The 19,546-nt window shown below is 36.2% G+C and overlaps 3 protein-coding genes across 4 annotated transcripts; all 3 read right to left on the bottom strand.

Moving 5' to 3' along the window:
* Positions 1-1,200: 1,200 nt before the first annotated feature.
* LOC149019075 (transcription factor bHLH128-like) lies at positions 1,201-4,470 on the bottom strand. Of its 2 annotated transcripts, none has more exons than XM_089154470.1 (6): positions 4,018-4,470; positions 2,991-3,268; positions 2,760-2,894; positions 2,579-2,644; positions 2,411-2,476; positions 1,201-1,481 (listed from the first exon to the last, which is right to left on the bottom strand). In XM_089154470.1, exons 1-6 carry the CDS (start codon positions 4,427-4,429, stop codon positions 1,431-1,433), a joined length of 1,008 nt encoding a protein of 335 aa, XP_089010596.1. In that variant the 5' UTR covers positions 4,430-4,470; the 3' UTR covers positions 1,201-1,430. The 2 variants fall into 2 exon arrangements, with proteins under 2 accessions (XP_089010596.1, XP_089010594.1); XM_089154468.1 differs by having other exon boundaries at positions 2,411-2,479.
* Positions 4,471-5,742: 1,272 nt separating this feature from the next.
* Positions 5,743-11,703, bottom strand: LOC149019076 (transcription factor bHLH129-like). Its single transcript, XM_089153160.1, has 6 exons — positions 11,169-11,703; positions 7,776-8,047; positions 7,530-7,661; positions 7,371-7,436; positions 7,186-7,254; positions 5,743-5,908 (listed from the first exon to the last, which is right to left on the bottom strand). Exons 1-6 carry the CDS (start codon positions 11,638-11,640, stop codon positions 5,855-5,857), a joined length of 1,065 nt encoding a protein of 354 aa, XP_089009286.1. The 5' UTR covers positions 11,641-11,703; the 3' UTR covers positions 5,743-5,854.
* Positions 11,704-13,909: 2,206 nt separating this feature from the next.
* On the bottom strand, positions 13,910-17,904 carry LOC149019077 (transcription factor bHLH128-like). The gene is made up of 6 exons (XM_089153161.1): positions 17,552-17,904; positions 16,495-16,760; positions 16,257-16,391; positions 15,675-15,740; positions 15,507-15,575; positions 13,910-14,922 (listed from the first exon to the last, which is right to left on the bottom strand). Exons 1-6 carry the CDS (start codon positions 17,838-17,840, stop codon positions 14,767-14,769), a joined length of 981 nt encoding a protein of 326 aa, XP_089009287.1. The 5' UTR covers positions 17,841-17,904; the 3' UTR covers positions 13,910-14,766.
* Between the last annotated feature and the right edge of the window lie 1,642 nt (positions 17,905-19,546).

Here is a 19,546-nt window from a genome sequence, read left to right on the forward strand (position 1 = left end):
TAAAATTCTTGCATAATGGCCAACAGGATCTATACATGTTCTCTGATCAAGTGACATAGGGCATCCCACCATCCCCAACTTAGCTGCTAGTTGAGTGACATGAAAATTGAAATCTGGACAACATCTTTGAAAGCTGATAAACTAATTTCCACCTTCCACCATCAGTTATGTTTCCCTCACACCTGAACTAAAAAATTATGAACCCTTTTCCCAAAGAATGCAAAATCACCCATTGACTTAATTTCCCATATTTCCTCACGAAATCCCGCAACTCATCCATGGAAGTAAGTCAAAATTGGCTCTACCAATCAGAGAGAGACGCAACTGATTACGTTGGGCTTTATACTCCTGTTGAGGAATCACAATTCTCCGATGAGAACTAGCCTATATGGGAGAGGGAAGAGAGTCAATTTCCAGCATAAATTTTCTTCCCCTCCTGCCACCAACTCCTCCATTTCCAGCCTCCTTAAGTGGTTTTAGGCTGAACTAGACTCCGTTCCCTCTATGTCCATCCATTCAATTTGAATCTTCCTGCATGAATGCATTGGTTCACCAGGAATGTCCTCAATGATGCCTTCCTCTCCCATAGAGGCTTTCACCCACACTGACACTAATATATGGTGATATCCAACTCGAAAGCCCGAACACAAAGAATCCAAGTAGCTAAAAAAAAAACAAAAAAAAAAACAATTCCCTTAGAACTCCCTCGTCCCCTAGGGATTCTCTCTCCTCTCCATGTCTTTCCCATCTGAAATAAGGGTACATTCTCAGTATAAAGAAGGCATTCACTTTCTTGGAGTTGGGATTGTTTCAATTTTCAGCGATTTAGTATATTCTCAAGTGGTTTTGAGACGAAATTACTTCAGTATCTGAATTTTTTTTGGGTGGTATTTCTGAAATTATCATTTTTATGAGTGTTTTTCAAATAAAAAGAAAGAAAGAAATTCATATAGCTACCCCATTTCCTTGAACTGTTAAATTTTATTAAAAAAACTATAGATGCTTGAGATCAGATGAGCATCTTTATTTCTTGAAGGATTGTGAAATTCAAAACTTGCTATATACACCAAGTGATAATCCATCTTCAGCAAACATCTACAACTTCCTCAGATTCGAAACAAAGCATAGTTGTTGGTGAAAAGGAAAAAGAAATATATATATAAATGAGAAAATAATTTTAAAAAACAAAAAAAAAATTAGATAAATTCCTTTTATACGGTCCATTTCTAATTCAAATTCAAATAAAAATAAATAAACAATGTTTTGGAGAGGCAAAGCTAGTGTCCATCTTTTGCATTGGGTAAGATTAAAAACTAGCCTTGCTTTTATTCCTCTACCTTCTTCAGCAGTCTCTGCATGTATTATTCTTCTTCAATTTGATTTGAACAATGAAACCATTAGTCTCCATCTTTTCTTTAAAGAAAATGTTATTATTCTTCCTTGCATCCACACTTGCACTTCTTGGTATCATTGTTGAGTTTCTGCAAAAGAAAGAGAGAAGTTAAGATATATTATTAAATAAATCCTTCTCAAAGTGGCATGAATAGTAACCAAAAGAAAAAAGTCTCAAAAAACTCAAGAATTTTCCCAATAATATGTAACAGTTGTAGTTCTGATATGAGTCATATGACAACAGAAAAAAAAAATGAATTATTATGAAAATATGTGGAAAAAAAAAGGGGTGGGTGAATTTAAAAGGTGATGGATAGTTTTAAGAAATCCAAGAGAAACAAAAACTTGTCATAAGTGTCATTTATTTTCCTTCTTTATTTATTGGGTGATTTATTAAAATAATTATAGAATTCTTTAAAATTCATTTATATTATATGATATAAGGGATTTTCCCCTTCAAATGCGAAGAATAATTGTTTTGTTACATTTTAAAATAGAATTCTGTTTGGAATTAACTACAGTTGATTAGAATAAGCAAATTAAGGAAGAAAGAGTGTGCAGTCATTGGAAAGGAAACTTGATCATCATATAGTTATTTGGTTCATCTAGAAGCCAAATATAATGTTACAACAACAAAAAATTGATGGACTTGTTCTCTAGAAAATGGTAAAACACTACGTGAAAAATAGAAACAAATGAGAAGAAAAAAAAAATCTTTCTGTTTGCTATTTATTACAGAAATTGTCTAATTATCCATCAAAATACTCATTTTCCTGATTTTTTACATGAAAATATTATAATATATAGTAGAACCATAAGCATCTTTAGGCTTTGAAACCACCAAATTACATAATAGCATGTGGTGAATAATAAGGTCTCCCTAAGGACCCTAATAGTCCAGAAGAGCTGAGGAAGACAATTTATCTATGCAGCTTTATGTTACCAATTTTTGCTTTCGATATCCTTTTTTTCATTTATCTCAGACCTAACAAAGAGAGAAAGTTAACTTTTCACGAACCTGCACTTGGCTCTGGAGGCATTTGATATGTTGCACTGCAAAATCCAACATGTCTGCAGTATTTGTCTGCTGCAATGACCATCAAACAAGGGTTTCTTAGATACACTTTCACTTACAGGCCACTCTGAGAGATTAGGGTTTCCATATCGCAGTTTCGTATCCAAATACCTTGTCCATGTTTGGTACAAGCTCTTGAAGTTTCTTCAATTTCTGACTAATTCTAGTCCTCCTCTCCTGCACCCAAAATTGGAACTGCGAATATGATAAACTAAGCAAATGCATAGAAACCAGTTTTTTTTAATCAAAATAGTTAGCGTAGTTTTAAGGCTGTTTATCACTAATTTTTGACCCTTTCTGCAATGCTTCGTGGGTGAGTTGCACAACCATGCTTGGCACGGATTCTACATTGGACAGGATGATCTTGATTCGTATACAGGTACTTCTCCACACTAGCTGTCTCTGGTGATGATCTACCAAAGTTGAACTGTAAGTTAATCAGACAAACAAACAATTCAATGGAAGATAACTAGAGAAGAAGGCTAATGACTAGAAGTATAGATAGAACAGCTAATGATATTACCTGAATATCTAAACCATCAAGACCAGTTACAATGTCGTTGCTGATGGTTTTAGCTTGTCTATTTGATGGATTTGAAAAGAAGATTGAATTTGTATCATCCCATGACCCAACTGGAAAGCTGCTAGAATTACCAGAGCTGCAACCACCAAGGCCTCCTTCATTATTGATCTCAGACATATGAGAAAGGGATTCTTTCTTACTTTTGAAGCTTAACTGAGACCTCCTTCCACCATTAATCTGGGAGCTATTGGTTCCCATTCCCCCAGTAATAGAAAATCCTGCAAAATGGTCTTCCCAAAAATTAAATTTTCTAAAGGTAACTACCTAAGGCATGTTATTCTGAGAAATAAATAGTAGCACATTGTGTTCATGGACTATCACAGGAACAGCATCATAAACATATCATCACATGAAATTGGTTCTTAATTACCAACTCCATTGGGGAGGAAAAGATGCTGGACTCTCAACATTATCACAATAAGCGTTTTTTTGGTTCTTTTCTTGAAGCTCAGGCTTTTGGATTCGACTTCCTCCAAGGATATTCCTAATTTGAATCAACATTGATTACCATTCTAAAAATTAAATATTTTCTTTGACCCAACAAAATTTAGAGACAGTAATAATTATTTCTTTGTACCCAAAGAGGCCTTCAGAGATCCACAAAAAGAAGATTGTCACTAATACCTCTTCAGACAAAATTTAATGGTGATTTTTTTTTTCCATCCAATGATTTTTTCTGTAAAAAGTTTTAGTGGATGAGAATATTTCGAGGGGGAAAAAAATCTATCTTCTCCTACTCTCTTTTTAAGAACCCTAGAAATCTTTGCCTTTCTAGTGATGCTGATTTTTCTTTATTTAGTTCATCAACTTAACAGGAATAGAAAGGAAAATAAACTAAGGAAAGTAAAAGCAAACTCGCTGGGCCAGGAAAACTAGAGAAATGAGCTCGTGCTTTACCAAAAAAGGAATATGTAATGAGCTCGTGATAGTACAGAACTAACCACGAGACATAAAGAGAGGAACCAACCGTTATTATCAACCAAGGGATGTTTGTGGAACCCAGAAGGAGAGCTGCCATGTCCAGTAAGCAAACATGGTACCCCGCCGCCACTACCGGAGGCTGCGGTGAAAACACCACCACCACCACCTCTGAAACTAGACGTTGCAACATCTCTGGTGGAAGAGCTGGTGGCGCCGCCAACCCTTCGGTTACTCCGCTGCCCTCGATAAGCTTCGTTAAGATCAGGAGGGAAATTAGCTTCATAGCTAGATTCCAACGTTAGAGACGACAAATCGGTGTTCAGGAATCTACCCATCATGGATTCAGATCCCACAGCATTGAATTCTTCATCACCACCGCCTGATGCAGAAGAGAAGCTGGTGAGGCCTCCTTGTGAAGCTATGGCAGAAGGCCTGCGAGGTTTAGATGAAGGGTACATGGGTATGCGTAGACTTCTTCTTCAGACTTCAGAGAGTAGGTCTGAGTGAATGGAAGATGGAAGAGGAGAAGAGTACAAAAAAGTTGAAAAGGAGAGAGCCAAATTGGGAATTTAATATTCTATTACTGAGTTCAAATTGATGGTTTATAAAAATATAAAATCAAACACTTTGCATGCTGTTACTTTTCCATATACTATCAAAACATGGTCCAATCGTACCACCAAAAAAAAAATATTTAATGGTCCAATAAATAGAGAATTTGATTTCATATAAATAAACAGTACATCTTTGACCCAAAAAAACAGTACACTTTTTTGGTATCAGTCCCATGGTTTTAGTGCACCCGGATTGGGTAATGGTCCCCTTTGATATCCAAAAAATATTATTGATAGAGTATTTACTTTGTCTTATTCAATATCAATTGGGTAGTGATCTATTGATATTAATTACCTTCAAAATCGTGTAATATTTTAAACATATCAAGACTGGTGTTAGGTTTCATACGTATTCTTCAACTCAAACAATGTATTTGTTATTTTTCGGATAAATTAATCTCAATATCATGTTTTTGTATCAAATAATAGAGAAGAGAAGGATGTGGTGTCTTACAAAAATTTTTTAGTCCCTTCTTGTTATCTTGGTGCCTTTCTAGTTATATAAGAAACTACATTTGATATTAGGTTTTAATATTTAACTCACTGCTCATCTCAGTACCTTTCAATATTCTCACATAGATATGGATGGATCCTACTCTAGATAGGTCTTTCTGAAAGGGGGAGAGCAATCACTACGGAGTGGGAGAGGATCATCATCCTTCAACGTTCTCTACTTACTCTTATAATGTGATAATTACAAAATGTCTACCCATAAAATACACAAGATCCCATCATTGCAGGTACTTAATAATCTCAATATGTCTCAAGATTTATCCTTAGCTAGGCTAAGCATACATGGTGGTTTTTTTCTTTTATATGTGCTGTGACCAAAACCAAATTACTATTAGAATATAAAATTATTATCTTCTTTTTTTAGGTGGAAGTTATCAATGAAAGTATATGAAAATAACCCTACCAATTTTCCACGAAGTTAACCCAATTCCTTGAATCATTAATTTTTATATGAAAAACCAACAGATGCTTGAAATTAGATGAGCTTCTTTATTTCTTAGAAGATTATCACATTTGGTTTATACATCAAATGAAAATCAATTTCGACTAACATCAACAATTCATTTGGACTCAGAGCCAAGTAGCTTGAATTTCTTTTACCTGCTCTCTTTCAACCTCCAAAAAGAGAGGGGGAAGGGGGGGGGGGGAAAGAAACCCAAAGATAATTTCATCTTTTGCGCTTGTTCCTTTTTCTGATTGATTTGAATAATAGAACTGCAATTTCCCCTCTTTGTTCTTCTAAAGACAATGTCATAATTACCTTTCAATCCTGCATCCACATCTGCACTTTTCAATATTATTCTTCAGTTTCTGCAAAAGGAGCAACATTAAGAGATTAGAATAAATCACTCTCAAAAAGTGGCAAGAATAATGTCCAAAACCATAATCCTTTGAAATCCAAGAATTTGTCCAATAATATTTAACAGCTGAAGTTCTAGTGTTACACCAGAAAAATAAAGAATATTAAAAAAAAAAAAACTGAGGAGGCTATTTTATGGGTAAGGGATAATTTTAAGTTATCCAAGATATTAAAAAACCCACTCAATAAATAAAGGAAAAAGAGGATGTATATGATATAATGTGTTTTCATATGGACATCCCTCCAACAATATTTTTACAGGTCAGGCTAGAATCAATTATAAGCAATACTTCTTCTTCTTCTTTCTTGTGTTGGATTGATGGAATTCCAATTTTACTCAATCGTTCTTTATTTTATCTCTCTTGGTTTTGTTGCATGTCTTTGCGACATTCTCGTCTTTGTCATGCAGTTTCTCTATGTTGCTCTTAGTTGATTGCTGATTGCCCAACAATTTGTTCCATATGTTATAACAGAAGTTATCATGATCTTATAGATTTACCATTAAACTTCATATATTTTTTTTCTTATCCCGTTACACTAAATGTACTATTGTACTTCATTTTACTTACTCTGATTATGTAAACAATGTGAAAAAAAGAAAAAAAAACATAATCTTCTATATCACCCTCTTTATAGATCCCCAACTTTTACCCCTAAAATATCTCTCCTTGTTTGACTGAAGTTACACATCATATATTATTTTTGTTTTGCTTAAAACCCTAGATAACAACCTTAAAGAAACATTCTTTTTTTTTTTTGGTAGAAAAGAAACAATCTACATGCTGCACTAATGGAGGGGTTGGAGAATGGTATATCCATATGATGTTTACTTATGAGTTATGACCCAAATGATCAGAACAAGAAATAAATAGGCCTCACATTTATTATGTCAAATGTTTGGAACGAAGGAAAAAAAAAGAAGGAAATCCATCATGTGAAAAGATGTAAATGTTGAGGCAAAGAAGAAATTGTGTTTGCCAGGGAATTTTATCTAACATGTTGATGGAAATTATTTTAGTTCATTCAACGAGAAGGAGTGGACTGTCAGATCAAGATCTCAGTCAAGATTTTAATCTCGGCCGTTGAGAAACAAGTATTCGAGATTGAAATCTTAACTGAGATGCGCTACCTGATTGCTGTAAATCTCGATGTACTAAAGAATGATCAACATATTGAGTTCATGTTGTCATCTCTTCAACCTTATATAAAAGAGTTAATTTTTACGAACCTGCATTTGGCCCTGCAGAGATTTGATGTGTTGCACTGCCAAATCCAACATGTCTGCGGTACTTGTTTGCTGCAATGACATTCAAATTTAGATTTCTTAGACATATATAATAACACTTATAGGGGGTGGGAGGAGAGAGAGAGAGGAGATTTGGGTTTCCATAATACAGTTGTGTGTCCAAATACCTTGTCCATGTTTGGCACAAGCTCTTGTAGTTTCTTTAATTTCTCACTTATTCTTGTCCTCCTCTCCTGCACCCAAATTGGAACTGTAAAGATAGTAAACAAAGCAAATGCATTAAATTCAATATTATCATAACGATAAAGGTGGTCCTAATTGCTAACCCTTTCTGCAATGCTTCGTGGATGAGTTGCACAACCAGGCTTAGCCCGAATTCTGCATTCGGCAAGATCTTGATTCATATGCAAGTACTTATCTACACTAGCCATCTCTAGTGATGATCTACTTAAGTTAAACTGAAAATCCATCAAACAGAATCAAATCAGTTAAATTTATAGAAAGTATACCACCACAAATGATGGTTTTAGAACTATCTCAGGAAGAAGAAGAAAAGAAAATAAATTTGTTACCTGAGTATCTAGACCATGAAGACTAGTTACAATGTCGCCATTGACTATTTTAGCTCCTCTTTTCGATGGATCTGAAAGGAAGATTATACTTTTATCACCCCATGATCCAGTAGGAAAGCTGTTAGAACCAGAGCTACAGCCACCAACATTTCCCTCAGTGACCTGAGAAATTGGAGAATGGGACTCCTTCATACTAGTGAAGGTTAACTGAAACTTCGATCCACCATTAGTCTGGGAGCTGTAGCTTCCAATTTCCTCAGTAATACAAAAACCTGCAAAATGGTCTTCACAATAGTTAAATTTCTAGAGTAACAAATTTAAATTCTAAACACTAGCCACCACTAAAGTCCCATGTAGAAGGTACTCCACACTCCACAAGCACAAAAACCCTAGCGGGCGCTAGAGTTCAATCTAGAGGGGACTCCACAGTTCAACACCAGGCAAGCACATGAATCCTAGCCATGGCTGACATGGTTCATCCTAATTAACTAGGACTCTGTACGTGAGGAAATCGTAAGCTCAAAACCCAAGCCGTCACCAACAGGGTTTTGCTATAACAAGGACTCAATGCTCCATATGAAAAGTTAAGATAGAGTTGCCAATGATTGTATAAAATTCATACAAAGTTAAAAATGCCATTCATTGATTCGTGGATGTAGGTTGCACACCCACAACCCAACCATGTTAAACACCTTCTTCTTTTTGGCTTTGATATCTTTCTTGGTTCTAACATGGTATCAGACCTCAGCTTTCAACTCAACTCATTGAGTCATTATCCTCCCTAAGCAATTTCATCTCAATCGAATTTACACATTCAAACCGTATATGATGTGAGTTTGCAATTGCAGGTCTTTTCTTCTTTTTTTTTTTTGGGAAGAAGTAGCTGATAATATTACTAAAAGAAGAGACTATACATGAGATTACAGATGGTAATAAGTTCTGCAAGAGGCACATGGCTTTCTTTTTTATCATAAGAAGAGACTATACATAAGATTACAGATGGTAATAAGTTTTGCAAAGAGGCACATGGCTTTCTTTTTTATCATAAGAAGTCCTGCAATTACAGAAAATCACTCAATCTTTCCAGCCTTCTTTTGGACACATGTTGCAATGGAGAAAGGCCCATCCATTGATCATACCAAAAACTAATAACTTAACCTTTTCCGATCAATCATCTCTCCCTTCCACTATGATAGTTGATACTTTTTTTAACCGCAAAAATATAGAAAAGGTTTTGTATACTTAAAGTTATACCTAACTTATATTTTAATATAGGCCATTAGATTGATTACAATCTAATGCTATAATGGGTCTCATTAGAGACTCCAATTAACCTAAGAACCGAGTGTCATCTATAAATATTAGCTGGTGTTACAAACTAGATATTCAGGGTGTAATTCTTTAATCAAACCTTGTGCTTAAATCTTAATCCTACTAACACTTTTTTCATGATTTGAACCATACAAAGCTAAAGGTAAGTGAAACTTCGAAACTCATACCTTCCCCACCACCACCACCACTCCCCCCCCCCCCCCCCAAAGACACAAAAAATCCTTTGAAAAAAAAAAAATCAAATCAAACATTTTTTTGTGACCCTCAAAGTAGAGTCTGATGGGGAGCCCAAATCATCTCTGCGCTAAAGAGGCTTTTAGAGGGAGTTCAAATCCTCTCCACCGGATTAGATTCTGCACTCAAATTTTGTCTTATAGCCCACCTGATAATAGGTGGGCCTAGGGGCTTGTTTCAGATGATACGTTGTGAGACAAAGTTGGGCAGAGAAAATCCAAATCTCTTTACAATTACTATTAATCCTAAGCAACAATCTCCTCCCTGGTTCAAGTACTTTAAGTGGGATTGTAATCCTCCGGAAACTTATTGTCATTTGATGGCCACCAAATGTCATCAAAACTTTTAACAATCCTTTGTTTTCTTGTTAAACCGGTTAAACAATTCGGTTCAGATGAATGAACCGAATTATAAACCAAGCCGGTTACTCATTAAAAAAAAATAATAATAAATAAAACTCAAAAACCTTGCTCTCCCTCTCCTCTCGCCTGCAAATCATCTTTGTCCTCTTTGTTACTTTCTTTCTCTGACATCGTGGTCGTCGTCATCGCCTAAAAACCAAGAAGAACCTGCAACAACCCTCTCTCTTCGAGATCAACGAAGAAGAAAAAATGGGGTTGGTTCCAAGATTGCAAACCACCGCCGTGACCTAGTGTAAGATCAAGAACCTTCATAGAGGTGGGATCATTGTGAGTTCTGATGATCAGCTCATAATTACGCTACCCGATTCAAGGGTTTTGAAAGTTATTGCACGATCTGTGCTTCTGGCTTTGGCCATTGTTACTTCTCCATGGCTTGGTTCAATGGTCATTTGGGATTCATCCTTATCTTACACTCCTGTAACCTCTGATGCTCAAATCCATGGTGAACCTCATAGTTGAATCTACTTGTTCATGATTTGAGCAGCGAAGGTCTCTTCAAATCGGGCGACAAAGCCCTCCTCGTGAGCTGAAATGGCGACGGTTACGAGTTTACTTCTAATGGTGCCCAGATCTTGAACGCTCATGGCATGGATCTCGTCTTTGAATCCGATTCCGAGCTACAGAAGTCGATTCCAAATGCCACATTTGATTTCATCTTCGTCCTCCCGATTTCTCACTTCGGAAATTTCATGGATCAAATCCTCAAGGTTTTTGAAAATTTAGAAATCGTGGAACGAAACGTTGCAGGGTTTTTGAGTTTTTTTTTAATTTTTATTTATTTATTTATTTATTTATTTTAATGAGTAACCCGGCTTGGTTTACAATTCGGTTCATTCATCAGAACCGAATTGTTTAATCGGTTTGACAGGATAACAAAAGATTGTTAAATCGTACGGATCTGCTTTCTTGGTGACATGTGGCGGCCATCAAAGGAGCGGCCGCTGGATGGCCGCTCCTTGGTGGCCGCAGAGGATTAGAACCCCTTTAAGTGTGCTATTCTATGAAAACTTATTTCATTTATAAATTCATCAAAACTTTCCAAAAATAGGAGAAAATAAATAAAGATGAGGAGAAAACTAGGGGTTGAGCCACACCACTGAGCTGCCTATGGTTCAGATAAACTTTGGTAGTCGAGATTGAATCTCAATCATCCGTTTTGATTTTTTTTTTTTTTCCCACTTTATAACAACACCATTAAAATCCAAAAAAATATAAAAAACAAAACTGGTATTACTTTACAATCTGGACTATAGCAGCTCGGTATTGAAGTCAAATGCGAAAAGTCGCAGGGCGAGGGTAACCAGAGTGACGTCGTACTTGACCAGAAAAGGTCAAAAAGTGTGATTAGCAAAGCATGTGATTGTAATTACAAAACAACCCACAAGATACAGAGAGAGGAACCAACCGGTACTATCAACGAAGGGCTGTTTATGGAAAGCGGCGGGAGAGCTGCTGTTCCTCTTCGACGACGAGGGAACCTCGGCGTTACCCACGGTGGACGCTGTGCATACACCACCACCACCACCGTCTCTGAAACTACACGCAGAGAAATCTCCAACGGCTGTCCCGTTAAATCCAGAGGACCACTGTAGACCGGCGGAGGAGCTGGTGGCGCCGCCAAACCTTCCTTTACCTTGTCTTCGATAAGCTTCGTTAACATCAGGAGAGACGTCGGCTTTACAGCCTGATTCCAAAGTTAGAGACGACGAATCGGCGTTGAAGAATCTAAACCTCATGGAGTCGGATCCCACGGTAGAGAATTCATGGTCAACACCGCCGGGAACGGTTAAAAGAGAGGCTTGTGCAGAAGAGTTACTGGTGAGGCCTCCTTGCGACGCCATGGCAGAAGGCCTGTGAGGTTGAGACGAAGGGTACATGGGTATGCTTGGACTTGTGAGTTTTGAAGGAGTAAATGAAGGATTGAGGAGGAGGAGGAGGACAAGAAGAATACAGAAAGGGGAGACGCAAATGGGAATTGAATATACTATAAATACATGCAAGTTGGTGGTTTATAAAATGATAAAATGACACTTGCGATTTGCCGTCCCATAGAAAGCTAACGAATCCATTACCTCCCCCCCAAAAAAAATAAAAAGCTAACGTATTTCTTTAAATTCCACATACTATCGAAGCATGGCCGGAGAATGGTCCAACAGTTCAAAAGAGAAAAGAATGGTCCAAGAGGAGAGAATTTTATTTTCTGATGAATAATCAGTCCGTAGTCTCCCATGGTTTTAGCGAAACCAGATTGGGAATTTGGCCTCTTTCAATATCAACAAAAATGTTGATTTGTTATGGATTATCAACCACAGAATTCTTTAATATTTTACCACTTTGGCTCCTATTATTTGTGTGATCGACATCAATTTTATAGTGAAATTTGCAAATCTATCTGTAGTGTTATTCTAGAATGTGCGACTCACAAGGTGTATTGAATAAGGTTAATTATAAAAATAAATTAAATTAAAGAAAGTGCATTGAATTAAATCATAAGAACAAATCTTCCATGGTTCTTTCAATAAAAATATAAGTTCTATAATTTATTTTTATTTTTTTCAGTTGAGATTCACAAATGCCCTGATTTGTTTTGTACTTTACTGTTGGATGCCATGAGTTAGGGTTAGAGAGACATGTTTTTAGATGATGGGAGAGAGAGACCTCAGTTTAACGTGGTTCGGTTGATATTGGCAACATACATCCTTAGGAATGTGATTTGCTTCCTTAGGATTGATTGTAGTACATATTACATATTTATAGTTACAAAAGTCCTGCTCAACATTAATCTTTGACTATAACCCTAGAGTTTGAATTACTCAAGTTATTTATTTGTGTTTGGTATGAACTATGTCTCTTGTGTGTTTGAGTGCAATTCTGAGTCTGATCCACTTTTGGATAAGATGTAATCTACTAGAGTCTCTTGAATAGTTGAGTTTGAGTATGGTTCTTGAAGTCTTGCATGCATGGAGGTAGTTGAGTTTGAGTGGAATTCTTGAAGCCTTGCACACATGGAGTAGTGGTGGCTAGGGCAACTCTAGATTTGGCTAAGATTGCCTATGATTTTCCTGTTTTGCCCTCAAGCTATGAAAAATCGTTATTATCCTTAACACACCCCCTCAAGCTCAAGGGCGGAGATGAGACCTTGAGGTTGGACAAAAGAATACTGAACCGTTGAGGCGATAGTGGCTTTGTGAAGATATCTACAAGCTAATCCTTAGTAGATATATACCGAACTTGGAGATCACCCTTGACAACCTTTTCTTGAACAAAATGAAAATCAATCTCCACATGTTTGGTACATGCAAGGAAGACAAAATTGACTATAAGATATGTGGCCCCCACATTATCACACCAAAGAATAGGAGCAGAAGGCAAATAAACCATTAACTCTGTTAACAAAGATTGTAACCAAGTGAGTTCAATAGCCGCATTAGCTAGAGCTCAATATTCTGCCTCAATATTAGAGCGAGCTACAATTTGTTGCTTCTTAGAACTCCAAGAGATAAGATTGTAGCCCAAAAAGATAACGTAGCCACCAATAGATTTTCGATCATCAAGGCAATCGGCCCAATCAACATTAGAGAAAGTTGATAAAGAATTCAAAGATTGACGATGAATAAAAATGTCATTAGAGGAAGTTCCTTTTAAGTAGCATAAGATACTTTTGACGACATACCAATGATCAACAGTCGAAGAGTGCATGAAATTGACAAATTTTATTGACTGCAAATTGCATATCAGACCAAGTCATAGTTGCATACTGAAAAGCACCAACAATGCTTTAATAGAAAGTAGGATATGCCATTAATTCACCTATAAACTTAATGAGTTTTTCAGTGGTGGAGGATGGAGTAAAGATAGGCTTGCAATTAGACATATTTTTCCTCTTAAGAAGATCTTGAATATATTGATGGTGAGAGAGATGAAGGCCATCATGAGATCAAGTGACAAACATGCTCAAAAAAAGATGAAGAGAACCCAAGTCCTTTAGGGCAAAAACAGAGCCAAGATCACTAAGGAATTGGGCCAATAAAGCATCAAAACTGTCAATCAGAATAATATCATCAACATATACTAGAATAAACATAGTGCCAGTAGATCCATGAAAATAAATAAAGAGGTATCAATTTTAGAGCTAATAAATCCATATTCAACAAGAAAGGAGCTAAGCCCGTTGAACCATGCATGAGGAGCTTGTTTTAAACTATAAAGAGACCAATGAAGTTTGCAAACACGGTTAGGATGAAGGGAGTCAGTGAAGCCAAGTGGTTGCTTCATATATACAGTTTCATGCAAAAACCCAAGAAGGAAGGCATTTTAAATATCCAGTTGGCGAATAGGCCAAGATTGTGAAATTGCAAGAGCCAAGACCAAGCAAATGGTAATTGGTTTGACCACCGAGCTATAGGTTTCATTATAGTCAAGGCCTTTTTGTTGATTCAAACCCTTAACCACTAGAGTTTGAATTACTCAAGTTGTCTATTTGTGTTTTATATGAACCATATCTCTTATGTGTTTGAGTGCAACTCTAAGTCTGATCCACTTGTGGATAAGATGTAATCTGTTGGAGTCTCCTGAGTAGTTGAATTTGAGTTTGGTTCTTGAAGTCTTGCATGCATGGAAACAGTTGAATTTGAGTGGAGTTCTTGAAGCCTTATACATATGGAGTAGTGGTGGCTAGGGCAGCCCTAGATTTGACTAGAATTTGCTGTGATTTTCTTATTTTTCCCTTAGACTATAAAAAACCGTTATTATCCTTAACATTTACTTTGGTAGAGACTATATTTTATCATGTCAAAAGTAGAGCAATCTTTGATGATTTTTTGAACGATTTTGAACTCTTATAGTATTGTAATCATTAAAGGTCTATCTAGTACACGAAAAGAAAAGAAGGTATGAACGATGGGAGAGCAAATAATAATTATAACAAATCTAAAATTCCACATAGATGCTCTCTTTCGTGCTCCAAAAAGGCTTAGTATAGTAGTGCTGCGGCCTTTAGTCCTCTAGTTTCTTCTATAGCTCTGCAAACATGTTCCACTTGTTCCTTCTTCAACTTGATTTGAATAATGTAAGGAATGCTTCTCATCTTCTCTTTGCAAAAAGTGATACTTTTCTTGCTCACATCCACATGTGCATTTCTGAATTATTTTGTTGAGTTTCTATAGGAGGAGAAAAATGAAACTACGTTATTGAATAACTTATTCACAGAGTAGCTAGAGTAATAAAATGTAATAAGTTAAGAAGATTTTCATTTGCTTGAGAGTGAATTATGTAACGACCACCAATAAAACACAAAACAAAATAAATAAAAAAATTCAGAGATTTAACATAGTTCACACACTAGTGCAGTGTACTATGTTTATAGGAAAAGAAGAACTTTCACTATATAGAAAAAGAAAATAATTGAGATTTTTTTACTAATTGTCAGTCGGTGTTACAAAAACTCTCACCTAAAACCTAATAAGAAAACTTAAGTGCATATTTATAGTTTTTTAATTGGATAAATTGGTCGATCCAAACCCTTTGCTTCCATCAAAGATCTCAACGAAATAAGTCATTTGGATCAACCACTAAAATATGTCAATGTTAAGTAATTAAACATATCTCTTCAACAAGACATGAAGCTGCAAATGGTCACTGAAGCAGAAATCTACAGGCTGGTGGTGAATTTTGTCGAACATAATGACTTCATGTTTTCATTTGTCTACAAACGTAGTAAAAAAATGGTTAGTTTTCTACAAACCTGCACTTGGCTTTGGAGAGATTTGATATGTTGCACAGCCAATTCCAACATTTCTGCAGTACTAGTTTGCTGCATTAACATTCAAATTTTAGGTTCTTGTAGACATTAACTAGGTTAGAGAGAGGGAGAGATTTTGGATTTCCATGATAAAGTTGTGTGTCCAAATACCTTGTCCATGTTTGGCACAAGCTCTTCTAGTTTTTTTAGCTTCTCACTTATTTTTGTCCTTCTTTCCTGCACCCAATTTTTGAGCTGTAAATACAGTAAAGAAAACAAATGCATAGAAACTAGTTTTATGATAACCAACAAGGTATTTTAAGAGTGTTTATCACTTAAGGGGTTGTATGGCAATGTTTTCATATTTTTTTTGTGTTTTTTGTATATTTTGAAAAACAATCAAAACCATGTATGTGTAATCTGCTTGTTTCTAGTGTTTTTTCCTTTTCTTTTTTTCCATACAAACCGATGATTTGGCATAGTTTTAAGCTCACTTTGAGCTCTTCTCTTGAAAATGCTGGGGGGGGGGGTTTATTTTATTTTATTTTATTTGGGGGAGAGGGGGGGGGGTTGGTGGTGAGGGCATGGTGGGTGGGAGTATATATCTTGTATTTTTCCTATACAACCATGCATGATTCAGCACAAAATAACAGTTAGAAACAATGAAAATACATAGATATAAGAAAAACTATTTCTTTCCCAGAAACAAAAAGATGAAGTAGAATCATTGCCATACAACCCCCAATTACTTACTCTTTCTGCAATGCTTCGTGGGTGAGTTGCAAAACCACGCTTAGCACGAACACCACATTGTACAGGAGGATCATGACTCATATAAAGGTACTTTGCTACAGTAGCCATTTCTGATGATGATCTGCTTAAACTAAACTGGAAATTAATCAAAAAAAGAATCAAATCAATGGAAGATAATTAGAGAGAAAGGCTAACTAATTAGAATTATAGGATAGATAATTGATGGTTATATTATCACCTGAGTATCCAAACAATCAAGACCAGTTACAATGTTGTCATCGACGATTTTAGCTCGTCTATTTGATGGATTTGCAAAGAAGATTGAATTTGTATCATTCGATGATCCAACCGGAAAACTTTTAGAAGCAGAACTGCAGCCACCGAAACCTCTTTTATTGATCTCAGAAAGGGATTCTTTCCTGCTTGGGAAGCTCAACTGCTGGGACTTTAACCCACCATTAATCTGGGAGCTATATCTTCCGATTTCCTTAGTAATAGAAAAAGCTGCAAAATGATCTCCCAATGATTTAAATTTTTTAGACTAACAAACAAGGCATGTCCTTTGGGAAATAGAAGAATCGTATTATATCAAAATGGTTTTCACCCAGATTTGCAACTGAGTCTTCCTTATGTATGGCAGACAAGTGTAGAGGAAGCACAGACCTCTACTCTGATCGGCAAAAGATCTGGATTCAATATTTTTCACTAAAAGTTCATTTGATTAAAATAAGAATGGCAAAATAAGAACATGAAACTAGAAAAGAAAAAAAACAGTATCAATCATAGGTATGGAGAGCACAGAGTTCTACCATAATGGAAAGACAAACAAAGAAAGACTACCCTTTTCAAAGACCCAGAAAAATTGATATCGAGTTCAGATCGTTTCCATACCGGAGAGGACGTTCAGAGTTTATCGAAAAGAAACACATCACTAATCATGTTTCTACCAAATTTGATAGAGGCAGATTCCAAAATTCACTGTAAAGAAGCTATTTTTGGTAATAAGTAAAGAAACTCTATCCAATGATTTATTCCCCCATAAAGTTTTAGTGGATCAGAATCTAATCTCCTCTCCCCTATCTTCTAAGAACTCTATGCCCCTCTGCTGATGCTGATCCCCCCTTGTTTTTTAATTCATCGACTTTACAGAAATAGAAAGAAAGAAAAAAAATAAATAGAGAATAGCAAATTCGGAATGTCCATATCAGGAAGGTATGGAAAACAAAAATAATGAGCTCATGCTTTACCACAAATGGAAAATGAAAACGTAACCTACTCGAACAACCAACCGTTACCATGTAACCCGGCAGGAGGGTTGCTATGCGTAGTAAGCGACGAGGGTACCTCGCCGCCACGGCCGGAGGCGGCGGTGCAAACTCCACCACCACATCTGAAACTAGACGTTTCAAAATCTCTATCGGCTATCTCGTTAAACTGTAGAGCGGCGGAGGAGCTGGAGGCGCCGCCAACCTTTTCGTTACCTTGTGCTGGATAAGCTTCGTTAAGATCAGGAGCGACGTTGGATTTACAGCTTGGTTCCGGCGTTAGAGACCACAAATCGGCGTTGTAGAATCTACCCATCATGGAATCTTATACCATGGCAGAAGGCCTGTGAGGTTTAGATAAAGAGTACATGGATATGCGTGGACTTCTGAGTAGGAAATAGCAAATGGAAGAGGAGAAGAGTACAAAAACGAGAAAAGGAGAGAGGCAAATTGGGAATTAAATATTGCATTACTGGGTGCAAGTTGGTGGTTTAAATATTGCATTACTGGGTGCAAGTTGGTGGTTTAAAATGAAAACCCTTTGCATGCTTTCGAGTACCATCCTTTTTATACCCAAAATACCCCTTATGGTGAAAATTAATTCCATATACTACCGAAGCTTTGTCGAAGAAAATATTTTAATTTCACATGAATAAACAGTCCACAGTCCCATAGTTTCTGTGCACCCGGATTGGATCTTCCATCACCATCAGTAAAAGAAATTAATATGTGGACCTCTTGAAACTGTTTGTCAACTATTCTTACTCATTAGTAAGTTACTGATTTGCTATTGTTTGGGTAATTTTTTTTTTCCCGGAATGGAGGTTCATTCAGGTCAGTTTACACATGTCTCGACTATATTCTCACAGCGTAGCTTTAAACTATTTAAATATATGAAAGGCTTGGAAAAAGTTTCAAGACAAGAAGCCTATTCAAGGGCGGCTCACAGCTTGTATGACAGAAAGGCTTTCTCCCTTCGATGTTTATGTTTGGATAGCGAAGGACTTGTGGCTGTATTTAAATTAAGGATAAGCTAGTCAAGACATCTAGATTCAATTAATGGACAGAAACTTTGGATGGTTTATGAACAGAGGTGGTTTTGGTTTCATCAACATTATTGTCATGATGGAGGAAGAAATGAAACAGTAGTCAAGTCTTGAAAAAAAATCTGATATATAAGGACTTTTAGTTGCCAAGAGAGATAAAGTTGGTGTTGGGAAAAAATTTATGGTCCACAAACTTTAATGTTGAATGCAATCATAAGTGAATTTCAAGATTTATTTTTGTTGGTCAATATTTACATCTTAATGGTGGAGGACCCAACTCATCTCCAATTTATTGCTTATCTCAATTGCTTTCGCACAAGTAGGGTGGATCCCGTGGCAAGCTAACCTTTTTGGCAAGGCTAGCATGGTTATTTCAGCTTCATTGCTTGTGTGTGATTTGAGGAAATTGGAACAGGAAGGAGTGGAAAAGAATCCTCATCATTCAATTGGTCTTTTTTTACTCTTATAGTGTTGTAAGTCTGAAGAGTCTACCTATTATATAAGTTTCAGATCATTCAATGGTCTTTTTTTACTCTTATAGTGTTGTAAGTCTGAAGAGTCTACTTATTATATAAGTTTCACACCACTATAACGTCAAGGGAGGGTATCTAAAATATGCAGCCGTAACCTATTTTTGTGGTAAAGCTATCTCAAAACTCAAAAGTAATGAATAAAGACTTAAAATTGGTTAACAAGATTTATATCAGTAGCATGTTTAATAATATCTGTTATTGGGTGTTAACTCATTTCTTTATTAACCTTTTTTTTACCCATAAGGGACTAAAAATAACAAAGCAGAATTGTCATTGTCGAAAAACAAAAAAGTGGATGTGTTAGTTTATCTTTGGGGTTTTTTTTTTATATGGAGTGTATACAAAACTATCTATGTATGTTCAAAGAAAGTCTTGTCTCCAAATGATGCATTATTTCTAGGATTCAATTTCCTTGGAGATTTTGATAGATTTTAGGTATAAAAGTC

The sequence above is a fragment of the Hakea prostrata genome, chromosome 4, assembly GCF_041222555.1.
Source record: "Hakea prostrata isolate BN-2017 chromosome 4, UWA_Hpros_2, whole genome shotgun sequence".
Classification (NCBI taxonomy): Eukaryota; Viridiplantae; Streptophyta; class Magnoliopsida; order Proteales; family Proteaceae; genus Hakea; species Hakea prostrata.

Excerpts from the sequence above, each read along its gene's own strand:
- LOC149019076 (XM_089153160.1), bottom strand. The coding sequence starts at position 11,640 with ATGTACCCTTCGTCTCAACCTCACAGGCCTTCTGCCATGGCGTCGCAA. Across the intron at positions 7,662-7,775 it reads TTCATGGTCTAGATACTCAG|TTTAACTTAAGTAGATCATC; the intron begins GTAACAAATTTA and ends ATGGATTTTCAG. Across the intron at positions 7,255-7,370 it reads TTGTGCCAAACATGGACAAG|CAAACAAGTACCGCAGACAT; the intron begins GTATTTGGACAC and ends ATGTCATTGCAG.
- LOC149019077 (XM_089153161.1), bottom strand. The coding sequence starts at position 17,840 with ATGATGGGTAGATTCTACAACGCCGATTTGTGGTCTCTAACGCCGGAA. Across the intron at positions 15,576-15,674 it reads TTGTGCCAAACATGGACAAG|CAAACTAGTACTGCAGAAAT; the intron begins GTATTTGGACAC and ends ATGTTAATGCAG. Across the intron at positions 14,923-15,506 it reads CTCTCCAAAGCCAAGTGCAG|AAACTCAACAAAATAATTCA; the intron begins GTTTGTAGAAAA and ends CTCCTCCTATAG.
- LOC149019075 (XM_089154468.1), bottom strand. The coding sequence starts at position 4,429 with ATGTACCCTTCATCTAAACCTCGCAGGCCTTCTGCCATAGCTTCACAA. Across the intron at positions 2,645-2,759 it reads CACGAAGCATTGCAGAAAGG|GAGAGGAGGACTAGAATTAG; the intron begins GTCAAAAATTAG and ends TTTTGGGTGCAG. Across the intron at positions 1,482-2,410 it reads GCCTCCAGAGCCAAGTGCAG|AAACTCAACAATGATACCAA; the intron begins GTTCGTGAAAAG and ends TTTCTTTTGCAG.